Source organism: Danaus plexippus, chromosome 6 (genome assembly GCF_018135715.1).
Source record: "Danaus plexippus chromosome 6, MEX_DaPlex, whole genome shotgun sequence".
In the NCBI taxonomy this organism is placed as follows: domain Eukaryota; kingdom Metazoa; phylum Arthropoda; class Insecta; order Lepidoptera; family Nymphalidae; genus Danaus; species Danaus plexippus.
This window is the reverse complement of record NC_083540.1, coordinates 1,135,827-1,150,480: the sequence shown is the minus strand read 5'-3', so window position 1 is coordinate 1,150,480 and position 14,654 is coordinate 1,135,827. Positions and strand designations below refer to the sequence as shown.

Genomic DNA, 14,654 nt, shown 5'->3' with positions numbered 1-14,654 from the left:
TTCAAATCCAACCGCCTGCAAGGCGAGAGTCCTATAATCGAGGCGTGTGATGTGAGTGCAAAATATAAACTGCCTTCTCGTAAATAAGAAGCGATATGGCCTACTTTCTTTCATGGTAGGCCGACATACTATGAAATATAATATATGATTTGAAAGGCGCATTTAGATATACTGTAACGCTATATGAATACAACATATATCTAACTCATAATTATTACTTTAAGAACGACTCATTCGAGCGACGCTGCTGTTCCAAAAAGTTAGTATGTAAAATAGTAGTTTAAATTATTTTTGATGAGAATGACCCGTGTGGGTCGTATTGAATGTTTTTACTAATGTTATCAGGTCTTTAGATTTTGCAATGTTCTGTGCTCGTTGGAATGATTTTCGTCCTACTATTTGGCAGAGTTTTTGGCAACTATCGCAGCCTTTTTACGACCTTGCTCTATTTAACCTATGAGTTGCTGTAGATTTGCGTTTACTCTTATAGTTCTGAAGTAGTGGCGGCCATAAGCCTTAGTTATAGTATTTTGACAGCTACTGATTTATTGCTTATTTCGCTAATGATTTTGTAGTGTCTTAAGGCTTTGTGTTCACAGACTGAGTACTGGTCTGGAAGGAAGAGACATGATTAGCGTAAACAACGCGTCCTCTGATGAAGAGCAAGACCAAGTCATCCTTAACACTAAAGGTGGCACTTACAAGCTACGGGACTCGAGGTTGGTAGATACCATATTAACCAGAAATGTTAATATTATACGTAATTTTTATACATTTCAATATCACTAATGCTGCAGAGGATAATGTCAGAGTTGTAATTCTTATAGATCAAGGTTATGATAGATGCCCGGTTATACCTACAGAGTAAAAAATTATCAATATAAATAAACCAAAGTTTTTATTGTACAGCCTTTCTTTCCAATTAATATTATGTTATTACTGGTTTCCTAATGAGACATTTTCCAGTATTATTTAAATTTTCAGTAAGACATACTTTATGTTTTCATGTATCGGTCAAGGTACGAATGTTTGGACGTCTGACGTTGTTTACTTTGACAACATCAGGGCACTTTGGTGGATCGCCATTTTGTTTGGATGTGTAGGTCTATTTGCATAGGATATATTAGTTTATGTACTTTTTCTTCAAATAGCTTTATTTTATATAAAATGCTTTGGGTTAAATAAACGGATAAGGCTTCATTTAAGCTACAGCAATAAAGATTTTAAACGGAATTTGAATAGGTTTTCATATCTTTATCTTAAATACATATTATTTCTATTTAGAGAAATGGTTTCGTATTTTTAAAATGTATTTTAAGAATATAATGGATTTTGTCGATTGTGATGGATAGATTCGTGGTTGATTCAACGGAAGTACAGCAATTGGCGGGGCGATCAATTTCCAATACGAACTCTGATAGAAGTGATGCTTTTCACAAAATTTTTACTTCATTTTATTTATGGGTCGAAGTCTCCATTTTATTGGATTCAAATAATTCAGATAATACTTATAAAGCGACAATGGTGTGAACTCTACATTATAATCATTCAATTCATAATATTAACAGTGACCTATATAGCGTTTAAATCCAGTTCAGAATCAATTAAAACATAACCTGCATACATGCAGGCCTTCAGACGTGTCGTCTTTGAATTTATAGTACCTCATGCTGAGAAAGGAGAAAATTGTAGATCTCTGAAATAAGAAAAATTTTTTAACGTAGAATAATTAACATTCCGTCCCCCCCTCCAGGATAATAGAAATCGCCGGAGGCAGAGAACTGTACTCACAAAGTAGGGCGAAGGCTGTGAGAAAGTTGCGACATAGCACCACTCACAAACACAACCTCAGGAACAAAGTGCGTTCACTCAACAAAGACGCCGTAGACTATACCAATGATAATAACATCAATAATGAAGTGAGTGTAGTTCAATAAAAAACGTTTCTAAGAAACTGAGGAAACAATAATTTAATTGACTTTGTATTATGTTCTAATTTCAGATAACTATACACAGAATTAATAGTGAACCAAAAAAGATGATATCACGTCATACATCACCCGTAACATACACGAATGGTGATCGGGAAGCGACTATAGAACAGAATCCCATGGGGATACCAAAGAACAGTTCACCTATACTAGACCCACATAAAATAAATGACGTGAGCACAAAAAGCAGTCCGATAGCAGTCGTGGCTGATGGGGAAGTTATGGTTTTTGATGAAAACGATGATTGGAAAGGTAAAAACATATTTTTCAGATTCAACAGATATTGCTTCATAGCATACTACATAAATAATACACTCTTTATTGCTATATAAATACTGTTTGCGTTTCTCCTTTATATATAAAAAGCTTATAAGATTTTAGTGTTTATCTTTTTGGTCTTTTCACGAACAACTTATAGAAATATACATGATGTCCTACCGGAAAGTATTTTGTAGGTTGCCTTAATTGCTTCTTTCATTTAACACGCACGATAACTAAACATCGCCTATCATAATTAACAAATCATCATTCATGAAAACATATTTTTCTCTCTCTTTTATTTTCAGTGATATTGAATTCTGTGTCCCTAGGTTTGAGGATGGACCCAGACGCTAGTGACCACGAAATAGATTTGAGTGTTAAAAGGACTTTAGACAATATGAAAAACGGTGATTGTGACATGTTGAACAATAAAAGTGAATTGAGTTGTGATGAGAGTGAGTCTTCGAGGTCGGAGGATGTCAGGTTGAGTGAAGGGAGTCCGACTGCCGTATGGCTGTCGGGGGATGAAGATAAGAACAGGGTCACTAGGGTCATAGGGGAACTGCCGATAGCTGAGTACGAAGGCTCCCCGAGAAGATATGGCATCGGGTCACAGAAGGCTCCTGTCAGGTCACCGCGACCAGGGTTCCCTCAGGTACTAACAATAAGTTTACCTTACGAAATGTAATGTATTGAAGTGGTGAATGTGGTGATTTCTTTCATTCATTCTTGTTTGATTTAATTTAAGGAAATAAAAAAATTATGTTTAGCTAAATAATTGGTTCATATCGTGTTTCAGAGAGTACTTCCTGAGAGTAGAGATGCAACGCCTCCGCCCGGCTCAGCGGCTTTCGATTATTTGTATGAGTTCTCGGAAACAAGAAAGGTCCTAGAAGAGTTCTTTAGATGTCCCACTTTACCTGGACAGCAGCAGAATATTAATGACGAGATAGTCAATTTCCAGGTTACTATTAACCTTAATATTACAGTAGTCATTGCTTTTTTGTATGAGATACTTATAGGCTTAATGTAGACGTTTTTCCAGGAACTCGATTACGAACTTCGAAGACAAACGCAAGATTGTCCGTCAGAAAATGGCATCGACGGGAGCGAGTCGGATTGGCCTCAGAACGAACCAATAGAATCTCCACACGCCTTGAATAATCACACGGACTTCTTGGGACTACAGGTAATAATTTAAAATATTAATAACTACCTTACCTAACCATAGTAAAAATAATTTCAGAAGATTTTATCCCATGTACCGAAAAAACTTCCTATAGAATATCCAGGAAATCATAGCCATTAATATCGTCAATTCCAGCAAAAGCGTGGTCGCTTCCCGTCTCCAGAAATATCAGCGCTACAGCCGGGTGACGGCGCTAGTGTTTGCGGCTCCCCACCTGGATCTAGCTCACGCAGTGACCTTTCAGTGGCCGGCGCAGAAAGCGAAATGCCCGTCAAAGGTATTTACAGCCCCTTTTATACCCTACATTCTAGGAAGATATTTTTTTAATTTTTATCCTGAGAAAAAACCAAACATGAGCATTGACATTTTTTGACATGCTTGCGACAATTCTTCATTGCCTGGTAGAGAAGCCGTTATAAGAATTCTCTTTGAGAATAACCTAATTTATACATATTCTTCAGCCTTTCCAAGTTGTTAGCCTGGCCGAAATGCCGTTGGTTAACTACTCCTGGTCCTATTTATTCTGGTTGGTCCAAAGTCGACCTAGCCTTTAAATTATTAGTCGATAGACTGTAAGGTTGTTATAGTTTTGTTCTCTGTGTTGATCCTCAAGTTTGGAAATCTCAACCCTATTATTTTTATTCCATATTTCAATCAAACATCAATATGAAAAATGATTGGTTTTATGTATGTTATTGAAACATTTTTGTATCCAAACTGCTTTCTCTATACGACGTTTGGACGGTCTTTTTCATTTTTATGACCAACTCAATCGTTTGGGGAGTATATTGATAATAAAAAAGATTCCGGTAATACGTTTTCAACTGAATTATGGCGAAGGATGTCTTGTTATTGTAATTTTTATCTATTCATTATAAAGGAATAATATAAAATAAAACGAAACAAAAAGGTAATAATCTTGTTTGATTGCGCTTATCTGTGGAATTAAGAAATGTATTTTCATATTCGTTTGGTACAAAGGATCAATATTTATGAGCAGATTAAAAGGCTAACTTCACAACAATCCTGAGTTGTTCAGATAGATTCATATATTTATTTATTATTAAATAAAATTTTAATCGGTCATTGTACCGTGTAAATAGTGGAATATATTTTTCCAGCCTGTGTCAGATACCCCGCGATGTTTCCTGCCAACGAATCTGAGATACAGCTGTCGATGGCCATCATTGAGACGGACTTAGCAGAAATGCAAGGTGAGAGCTACTAATAAATGTCTGACATTGACATGCTGTCGGTACTTTTGAATGGTAATTATATAACCTTTAGTTCAAGAAGGACTTCGCACGCTGCCCATAGTCGAGGACGGTCTCTCATCGGGACACACGTCAGACGCGGACAATAACAATGCCATTTTACAGGTGTCGTATATAGTATTTATTTAAAGTAATTTTCTAAATAAAACTAATATTTTTCGGATTTACTACGCGTTTATGATTATTTTTGACTTCATAGTCCAGACGTTTCGGTTACTTTGCCAGCAAACGTGATCACGGGCGGACGAGATGTGATATCGTGTGTGTTGTTGAGAATAATTATAAACGCATAGGAAATCCGAAAAATATTAGTTTTATTACAATGAATACTGGCGAGCATCCTAGATGTCATGAATTTTGGTAAAATTTTTTTGAGATATTTTCAACATTCGGAAGATTCATTCCTGTTTATATCATTGGGTAAATAGCTATACTAGCGACTAGAAATTTAATTTATTTTTAAACTCAAATAAATTCAAGGTTGGGACCCGGAAAGTTCCGGGATTGAGACGTGTTTGTGTTGATAAATTGAATTGAATAAATAATAATATTACCTTTATATGGTACCGTCATATTTTATTTGTCAGAACTTAACTGAGAACTTCTGTTTAACTTTGACTCTCAAGTTTTTGGTCAAGTCAAGGCATGTCTTATTCACAGACGCATTCTGCGACAATCGAGGAACAAGTGGACAGTGTCAATAACACTGACCTCGTCCTCACCGACGCTGATCTGCACTCCTTGGATCCGTTAGGTAATAAAACAATTATATACTGATTATAATTTTACAGCAATTGATATAAAATAATTAAGAAAAAGAGCCTATATTTTTGCTTGGAATTTACATTAGACAGAAATATATCTTTCATATCTTTGCATGCGATATAGTTTGTTGGCAAATAAAATTTATTGATTCTCCAGCTACGGATGTTTCTATGGGGTTTTTTCATACAAAAAAAGTAAAAGAGCTGGTCCACCTGTAGCTAAATGCTTCACGACGCCCATGAACATCTGTTATGGAAATGATACCGTCCTTGCGTATACAGTAGAATTGGGTATAGACTTTGGAAAGAACCCATGCTTACAGCTAAAGCCGTCCAAATAGGGACGATATCAAATTATATGATATGAAGACTTCATTATTCTTAATATTTTTTTCGAACAAGTGGTTGTATTTGATATTGAGGAACCCCTGACTAATATTTGGACAACACTACATTTGGAGATGTTTTAGTCCTATGAAAAATAAAAGCAATCGCCCCGGTCTAAAATACCTTCTAGATTTCCCTAATATCCTTAGAGTTTTTGAATCTATTAAAGCTTTTTAAATGATTCCTTTAGTTCGTCTCTTTCAAGACACTGCCATCCAAAGATTCCAATACCGTCACGATATTTAGTGTAATGTTCTGGAATTTTGATAAAGCGAAAGAACTTGTATCATTTTGGCGTTCAGACGAATTGAGAACTTCCTACTTCCGTGAAGTCGTTTAAAAAATGGGCTCAGCACACCACATTTGGTAACCTACTTGATCGAGTCATATTAGACTCGGCCAGTTTAGTAAACATCGCCTGTACACTATTGAGCATGGAAACTAAATCGGGTAGTCTTATCATGGTGACTTAGATAGAAGCGTTCTATGCTAGACATAAACGGTAGTCTCAGTGATACGTTTGCTCTCAATGACTTGTGCCAATTAATGTCGAAATATTGAAGGCTTCAACCATGACAAAAATACATACATCTAAAGACATACTGTTGCGATGGGACTACTTGGATGGATCAAGAATTTTACTTCGTAATACAATGATCACTACAAATTTTCCATCAAGACAGTACTTTACCGGTACAGTACCAGTAATATGACTAAATATATAAATGCTCTTTGGTACTGACTTTACCTTCAGTTCATTAATTGTATCAAGTAATTATTAATGAGTATTAATTTTGTTGTCCGTCCGTAGCCTCAGCTCCGCCGCCTCCAGCTCCGGCACCCCACCGGCCGGCAGACGGAACACATGCGGCGCATTCAACACACACGCCACATCATCGCCACGGATCTCACCACGAAGACGTGTACCCGAGGTGAGGAGAACTTGTGTTAATGATGGGGACGCCATGATATTGTGTGTGGAGAAACACGTCCATAGATTATAGCGTATTTTGATGTTATTCGTATAAGATGAATGTTCATTTATCGTGCAGCATTTTTTATTTCTTGTCTGAATAGAGTTAACGCACTTTCCTGTTAATGGTTTATTTTTTCTTGCCTTAAGCACATCTGAAATTTTCTCACACTTAATCAGGGTCTGAGAGTTGTGCCAGAATGATTATGATTTGAACACAGGAGATAGGATAGAGGGGTGTTAGACATACGAATATTGCCATATAAGGAAATACTATCAGCTATAACTGTATATATTTTTCTCCAGGAAAAGGCCCTCGTCGGCTCAAAGTACGGAATCAGTTGAAATAAAACCAGCAAGCGGCGATGAAGGTGATCACCTGTTACCTATGTATATTTTTGGCATAATTGTGATGAAATAAGTGATCAATTAAATATTTTTAAAGATAGTACATATTGCAAACTGTTCTAGATACTGGTTTGTATTCTTAAATTTTCTACCAAAATCCACGCTTTCAGACGAGGCTGACACAGATTTGGAGACGGACAGACTGCTCGGCCAGCAGAGGACTGATGATCAAGGATTCTTTGATGATAAAGTAAGTGGTGGTCATAGATTGTTACCGAGACACAATTATGATTTAAGACTTTCGCCAGTAGTCATTGAAGTAGTACTGATAATTTCGGATGTACTCTATGCACGCGTTTATAATTATTTTTCACTACACACTCCCGACGTTTCGGTTACTTTGCAGCGACCGTGATCGCGGGCGGACGAGATGAACATAAAAATTTTGATACGAAAATAGTAGTATTATTTATATTGAAAATAAGTTTTTCATAACTCTTTATATAAAAAATATTTCATAAATTAAAACTGGAATACCAAACCTAAAAATAAAATTTTCGGAGGTCACAGTATTCGAACTTGTGACCTTTTAAATATCACATACCGGTTGCTTTTCCAATTAAGCTACTGTGACACGATTCCAACACCAGGAACAATTCTTTCTTACCATATAAATAAAAATAACTTCTGTACGTGACTTTTCCCAAACACTCGCATACAAATAGGTAAATAATATTATATTATATAAATATATATTTATGATTTAGACTTTATGTACTTAACACAAACAAGTTTTTAACGACTCTGATAAACAGACGCACAAATTAGTATTAATTATATTACAGTTTTAAAATATGCGATGATTCAATGAAGCGCACTGCAACCGTTCGGGCCGACCTTGTACGACTATTACACATGACATAGAACACCTAACAGCTTTGTACCTAACTGTGTCGTGCTTCATAGATGAAGTCATAGTTTTTCATATAAACTCATAGATGTCGCCGGACGTTGCATGTCTGATCATAATATTTTGATTATTTATCGTCCATTACTTGAATAGAATTGTCATTAATAATTATAAGATCGATGTTTATAAGTGTCAAACTTATATTGAGGAATTTCACGTTTTGACATAACACACGTGTGACCGACCCCTTACGGAGTGTTCAACGTTTGTTTTAAATAATATACTGTTTTTCGGATGTGTTTTATATAAAAGAAAATTGTTTAATGCGCTCTCTCGATATAATATTTGAAAATTTAAAAATGGTAAAATCGACGCTCATCTAATTCATTTTTTAAAAAAAAGTGAGATGTTTTTATTTCACGTGTTAATATTTATATAACTTCATTCGATCTTGTATCTGCATGTGTCGTCTAGATATAAAAATTATACATTGTTTATTCAACTGTCCTATCTGTTTTTTTTTTTGTATTTTTATTTATCTGTGAACACTACTGTCTGCTATACGCGAGCGAGCAGTCCGCGATAACATATCGCTGAGAAACAACCACATGTTCATACAGTCGTATTTGGTGTGCGTTATGAGAATTACTATACGAAAATGAATGTTGAGGTTGAGGTACATCGTGAGGATGACGATGATCCCGTTACAAAAGATGATAATGATGTGCTCGGTTTAAACGTTAACGAAAATGACACCTCCGACCAGGGCTCTTGTTTTCTAAGTGTCGAAACAGAATATAAAACAAAATTTAATTCAAACGATGAAATAAGTAAAGCTGGTTGTAAAGAAAACGTTCGCGATACAATCACTGTGGACGGAAGTGATGTATTAAGTGATTCAGTGAGTGACTCCAGTCAAAGTGACGACGCTGATGAGGATCATGTCAAAAGTGAAACAATAAAAAATAAGGTCCCATTGTTGTTGATGTACGATCTTATCGCGCTGCAGACCGTTAGGTGCTAGTTCTGAGATAAAGATATCGATTTTTAATTCGAGGAAATTTTTTCCTGTTTGTTATGACAGCTTGAAAAATTTTCGTTTTAGTGCTTTATGTTAACGTTGCTTCTATACTAATACATTAGCGGCTGGTCGATAAAATGTCATCAATATATGAATATAAATAATGAAAGTCGCTCAAAAATATTATAATCGAACTATCTATATGTGTGATGTTAGTTTTGTGGTATTATTTTATATGACTTAGTTAATTTTTGTTATTATTTGTAAATAAAAGAAGCAGGTTAGTCGTTGTATGGGAATACTTTTTAGAGTACGGTCGAAGGAGACCAGTGGTAATCCATTAATGTCACTTTTCTTTAGTCACTGCTGTCTTGTAATAAATTTATTGCGATTTATATTTAGTCCATTTAGTCGATGAGCTCCAGGTCCAGTCGATAAATGTGACTTTATTCTTTAGATTTTAGAATGTGTTTTCAAATGTCTAGTACGTTCAGTTAATTGCTATGGATATAAATAGCGGCGAGAGAATTTCCCACGTATCGTCTGATCAATATGTATTTGAAATATTGATGATATATTTACTTTGTCCAGGGCTGGCGTAAACCTAAGTCTCGTACTGTGATGCCGTCGGGTGGGTCAAGGGACGCTCATGATGATCACAGGGAAGACGAAGTGCATAATGGAAAGGTAATTTGTGACTAAATGAGTGACGTGCGTGCGTGCGTGCGTGTTGAAGTGAGTGCCTGCGGTTAGATATGAGTGCGTGCGTGTAGATTTGACTGTATGCGAGGAGCTGTTTAAAGTTATTAAATTGTATTTCTGTTCAATTCCATCTCGATTCATGTTCTTCTTTACTAATATTGGTTTAGTTTCACAAATTTGGTTTATTATTTTTAATTTATGTTTGTTAATAATTATATGTGAATAATATTTTTACTATCTTTGGTATATTTATAAATGAAATCAAAACAATATATCGTTTTTGAGTTGACACATGTTTTATAACTTTCAGGATAAGGACGGGAAAAAGAAAAGCAAGAACAAGGAAGGTAAGTAGGAAAAGAAAATATTAGTTTTAATAAACTTAAAGTGAAAATTAACTTAAAGATAAGTAAAATAAACCACTGACCTTGTGTTCCCTTTTATGCTTCACCTGGATTTTATTTTCGGTAAGTTGTCTGAGTGAATCACAATGCATAGCTTTTACTATAAATGTAAAAAAAATATCGACGAAGTTCCCGAGTAGTTGTCGTAATAAGTTACCTTGAGAACAGTATGCACCAATTCCACCAATGGCATCTATTCCAGATTGGGCCGCAGTCTTGATAGAGGGCGTGCTGTTCAGAGCCCGTTATCTAGGCTCCACCCAATTGGCGTGTGAAGGTCAACCGACCAAAGCTACAAGGATGCTGCAAGCTGAAGAAGCTGTGTCTCGGATCAAGGTAACGTCAGCGATAAATAGATAAGAAATACGAGACATACGACTAACACTTAACTCGCAGTCAGTCTATAAGATATAATGACTTGTTTCAAAGAATCCATCATAGCCTTTCTGTTAATGTCAATCTCTTAACATTCGAATGGACCATTGCCCGTGTGAATCGGTTACTTATCATCTGATGTAATATTTGTAGACGTATTTTCGTGAGCATGAAGTTACCTCTTCCTAGTCTCTGTATTCTATTCTATAATGTCTCAACTCTGTTCCCGTACTTCCATATTCTTGGGACGAGCGCTAAATTCCTGTTCAGTTTTGGATCATCGATTTGATTAACCCATAAGTAAGTTCATGCTCATCATATGTTAGTGTTTTGAGAATGCTAGTGGGGATATCCTTTATCCTTGTGCCCTGATATTTAATGATGCCAATGTACCTGTTTTAGTTATAGATAAATGCCGTATACCCGTAAGCTATGTTTCCTAGGTCGGCCAATCCCGTCCGCCAATGTAAATGCGATCGTATTCACATGGCGTTAGAGTATTTTTTTCAGTGTATTCCTCACCCAGACCCGATCACGAAGATGTCGGATCCCGTATCGCCGGCTAGCCTCCTCTGGATATTTTTTTTCAATCTATAGCTTGTGCTTGCTGCTCTGCTTTGTATGCATCCCTATTCCTTTCAGGATGTACGTCTTAGGTGACGCGAGTAATGTCTCTATTTAGTTGGATCATTTTTAGTCATGACATGGATATTGTTTCTATCATATAACATTTTTTAATTCTCAGAGATATTTTAACGTGTTTTTTTATTAAGAGCATGAATATCGTTAAGGTGTCTGTACACTGGATACGCTTGCACAACAAACATGCCTCAGCTTGCACGTTACCATACGATCAACGATACGATGGCATGACACGATCCGATTCACACCGGCTAAGATGGCCATCCAAGGAGCACGGAACGGAATAGCTTTGCACAACATATTTCAAACCTTATCTCAATGAAGGAAGGTCGACTTCCGTTAGGGCCGCTTTCATAATGACGAACGGTTCGCTCGCTTCTCACATATCATTCGAGTTGCGTGTTCCAGTTGTTTTGCTTGCTTTTGCTCAGGGAACGATAATTGGCTTATATTTTAATATTATATTGGTTTACGCGCTGACAAAAATAGCTATCCCCGTGGTCGTCATTGAACTAATGTAATACGTAATAAAATTTTATTATTCGAGCTTATATTCTGCTAAACAAAGGAATGCTTTAAGCTTAGCCAACAAAATTTAACGTCGCAATTGGGTACGGTACCAAACCAAAATGTATTGAATCGATGAAAGCAAGCAAAACCACTTGCTAGAGCGGGAGGGTGTTATATGTGAGAGCGAGAGGAGGTTAGCCGGTGTGTCCCACAGTGGGGCTGCGAGGGACCCTACTCGGGGGTGTACGCGGCACCCGCGGCCGTGTTCCGCCTCTCATTCCTCGGCTCCGTCGAGGTCGACGAGGACTCGAGACGGCGGAAGAGGAGACCCAAAAAGAATATGGTCGAGGAGGCCGTCACCAAAATTAAGGTGGTTTGGTTTAATAGCGTGACGTCACTGATTATCCATTCATGTTTTGACGTTGGCAGGTTTATTGAACGGTGATATTGGTATTTATTTTGCCAGATGCAATGATTGAAATTTACGTCGATCACACTAGCTATCTCAAATATACTATATTAATTAATTTTGTTGTGCATGTTCGTTTTGGGTATTTGCTTCCTTGTGTCTGATGTTTAATCATTTCAACATCTTTTCCCATGCTATCATTGGATTAGGCCTTGGTAAGTGTACGCTAATGCAGCTATTTAAGTTACTGGAATTTTCTTGAACGACTTGAAGTACTTCCATGTATCATCATTCTTATTACCCTACTTTAAAGTTAAGAAAGTCGCTGAAAATAATGTCGAATTATGTTGCCATGCCATGCCATTTATTGAAAATGATTTGTAACTAATTATTCTTGTTGGTATATCGTTTGATTTTAATAATATTCTTGCGAGGTAGGAACAGATTCTGCAAAGTCCTGTGTTTGTTCCAGGCTCCAGAAGGTGAAAATCAGCCGAGCACCGAAGTTGATCTTTTCATATCAACTGAGAAGATTATGGTCCTTAACACTGAGTTGAAGGAAATAATGATGGATCATGCTTTGAGAACGATATCTTATATAGCTGATATAGGGGACCTGGTTGTGTTGATGGCAAGGAGACGGTTTGTACCCCACGAGAATGATTCCGATCAACCAAAATTGAACCGTACGCCTAAGATGATATGTCATGTTTTCGAAAGCGAAGAGGTGAGTTTTGTTAACCTAAAAATCTATTTTAATGTCTTAATTTCGAAGCTCTCCATTTTTTTTTATTATTATCATACGTTGAAAATATTTTAAAAGCATAAGTTCAATTATGATCGCATAATACTGAAATCAAATGTTAATTGCTTTTATACAAATTAGTGACATTTAAGTGCCATTAAAATAACTTAATTATATTTCCAAAACAGTGGAACATTTGGATTGGATGCTTGTTGAGTGTATGTATATATTATTATACAAAGTATTCTAAAACAAAATGGTGTCAAAAAAATTTCAGGCCCAGTTCATAGCTCAGTCCATAGGCCAAGCTTTCCAAGTTGCGTATATGGAGTTCTTGAAGGCCAACGGTATAGAGGACCATAGCTTTGTGAAAGAAATGGACTATCAGGAAGTGCTTAACAGCCAGGAGATATTTGGTGACGAACTACAAATGTTTGCAAAGAAGGCAAGTCGTTGACGCTTAGCATATTTTTATCTATAATTTAGATTTTACACAGCCTGTGCAATAATTATTAACCCCTGGAGCCGAAAGAGTTCCGCCGGGTCTATTTAATTAATATTATCGAATAGGAATTGCAGAAAGAGGTGGTTGTCCCGAAGACGAAGGGAGAGATCCTCGGAGTGGTTGTGGTGGAATCGGGCTGGGGTTCCATGCTGCCCACTGTGGTCATTGCGAATCTCGCACCAGCCGGTGCGGCCGCGAGGTGTGGACAACTCAATATTGGTGAGTTCCATAAGGTGGTATGAGTTTTACCATAGCTGGTAGCTGGCAGGTGGTGTCATATATAATCCGTAGATTTAAAATATTTAATACTAGCTTGGCTTCAATTAATAAACTAAATCGTATACCAGACTAATTATAATGGATATTTTTCCCCAATCTCTTAGTGTACAGTTTTTAAGTTATCGGTTATTTAAAAATTTATTGCTACAACTAAACAGTTCGAACATAGTTTTATCCCTAATTTGGGTCATTTCTTGTAGGTGATCAGATAATCGCGATAAACGGTGTAAGTCTCGTGGGTCTGCCGCTGTCTACATGTCAGACTTATATTAAGAACTCCAAGAACCAGACGGTGGTGAAGCTGACGGTGGTGCCGTGCGCGCCCGTCGTCGAGGTGAAGATCAAACGACCCGACACCAAGTACCAACTGGGATTCAGCGTTCAGAACGGCGTGGTGGGTTACACATTATGACAACAGATGGCGCAACGAGTTTACCGATGAATGATCTTCTATATCATCAGGTTATACTACAGTGATGTGTGAAATGTATTCGATGTCACCAGATCTGCAGTCTACTCCGCGGCGGTATAGCTGAGCGCGGCGGCGTGCGCGTCGGTCATCGCATCATAGAGATCAACTCTCAGAGCGTGGTGGCCGTCCCCCACGAGAGGATCGTCAACCTGCTGGCCACCTCCGTCGGAGAGGTGCGGGTTACAACCTTACGTTAACTGTCTAGTGCTGTGTGTGTGTACGCTGCGAGTGTGTTTGCACTAATCCATTACCTGGCTTTGTATGTGTGTGTGCGCATGCGCAGATGATACGTCGCTATTTAAGGGTGTCATGTGAATACATAGACGAAGATATCATTTATGTCTAAGATGCTCGTGTGAGAGATGGTGAGTGTCATAGCTAAGCCTGAAGACCCTGAATGATGCATGTTTGTGTGCAGTTCTGGTGTTAAGTTTAAGTTAGTTAATTTTTCCACACTACTAAGTGTCAGTATTTACTTATTTATATACTACAT

The 14,654-nt window shown here is 37.1% G+C and overlaps 1 protein-coding gene across 11 annotated transcripts in view; it reads left to right on the top strand.

The window, feature by feature from the left end:
• The window catches only part of LOC116778687 (uncharacterized), an 89,370-nt gene that overhangs the window by 72,460 nt on the left and 2,256 nt on the right, over positions 1 to 14,654 (top strand). For 4 of the 11 annotated variants that reach the window (XM_061529646.1, XM_061529644.1, XM_061529645.1 and 1 more), the window contains 21 exons: positions 600 to 719; positions 1,754 to 1,919; positions 2,003 to 2,243; positions 2,558 to 2,907; positions 3,052 to 3,216; positions 3,286 to 3,441; positions 3,577 to 3,718; positions 4,563 to 4,655; positions 4,729 to 4,820; positions 5,376 to 5,469; positions 6,678 to 6,798; positions 7,146 to 7,210; positions 7,358 to 7,437; positions 9,710 to 9,805; positions 10,131 to 10,167; positions 10,427 to 10,560; positions 12,633 to 12,887; positions 13,183 to 13,350; positions 13,476 to 13,629; positions 13,890 to 14,083; positions 14,194 to 14,334. In XM_061529646.1, the coding sequence (XP_061385630.1) occupies positions 600 to 719; positions 1,754 to 1,919; positions 2,003 to 2,243; positions 2,558 to 2,907; positions 3,052 to 3,216; positions 3,286 to 3,441; positions 3,577 to 3,718; positions 4,563 to 4,655; positions 4,729 to 4,820; positions 5,376 to 5,469; positions 6,678 to 6,798; positions 7,146 to 7,210; positions 7,358 to 7,437; positions 9,710 to 9,805; positions 10,131 to 10,167; positions 10,427 to 10,560; positions 12,633 to 12,887; positions 13,183 to 13,350; positions 13,476 to 13,629; positions 13,890 to 14,083; positions 14,194 to 14,334 (3,064 nt within the window). The remainder of the gene's footprint in view (positions 1 to 599; positions 720 to 1,753; positions 1,920 to 2,002; positions 2,244 to 2,557; positions 2,908 to 3,051; positions 3,217 to 3,285; positions 3,442 to 3,576; positions 3,719 to 4,562; positions 4,656 to 4,728; positions 4,821 to 5,375; positions 5,470 to 6,677; positions 6,799 to 7,145; positions 7,211 to 7,357; positions 7,438 to 9,709; positions 9,806 to 10,130; positions 10,168 to 10,426; positions 10,561 to 12,632; positions 12,888 to 13,182; positions 13,351 to 13,475; positions 13,630 to 13,889; positions 14,084 to 14,193; positions 14,335 to 14,654) is intronic. The other 7 variants (XM_061529652.1, XM_061529651.1, XM_061529648.1 and 4 more) reach the window with 6 other exon arrangements.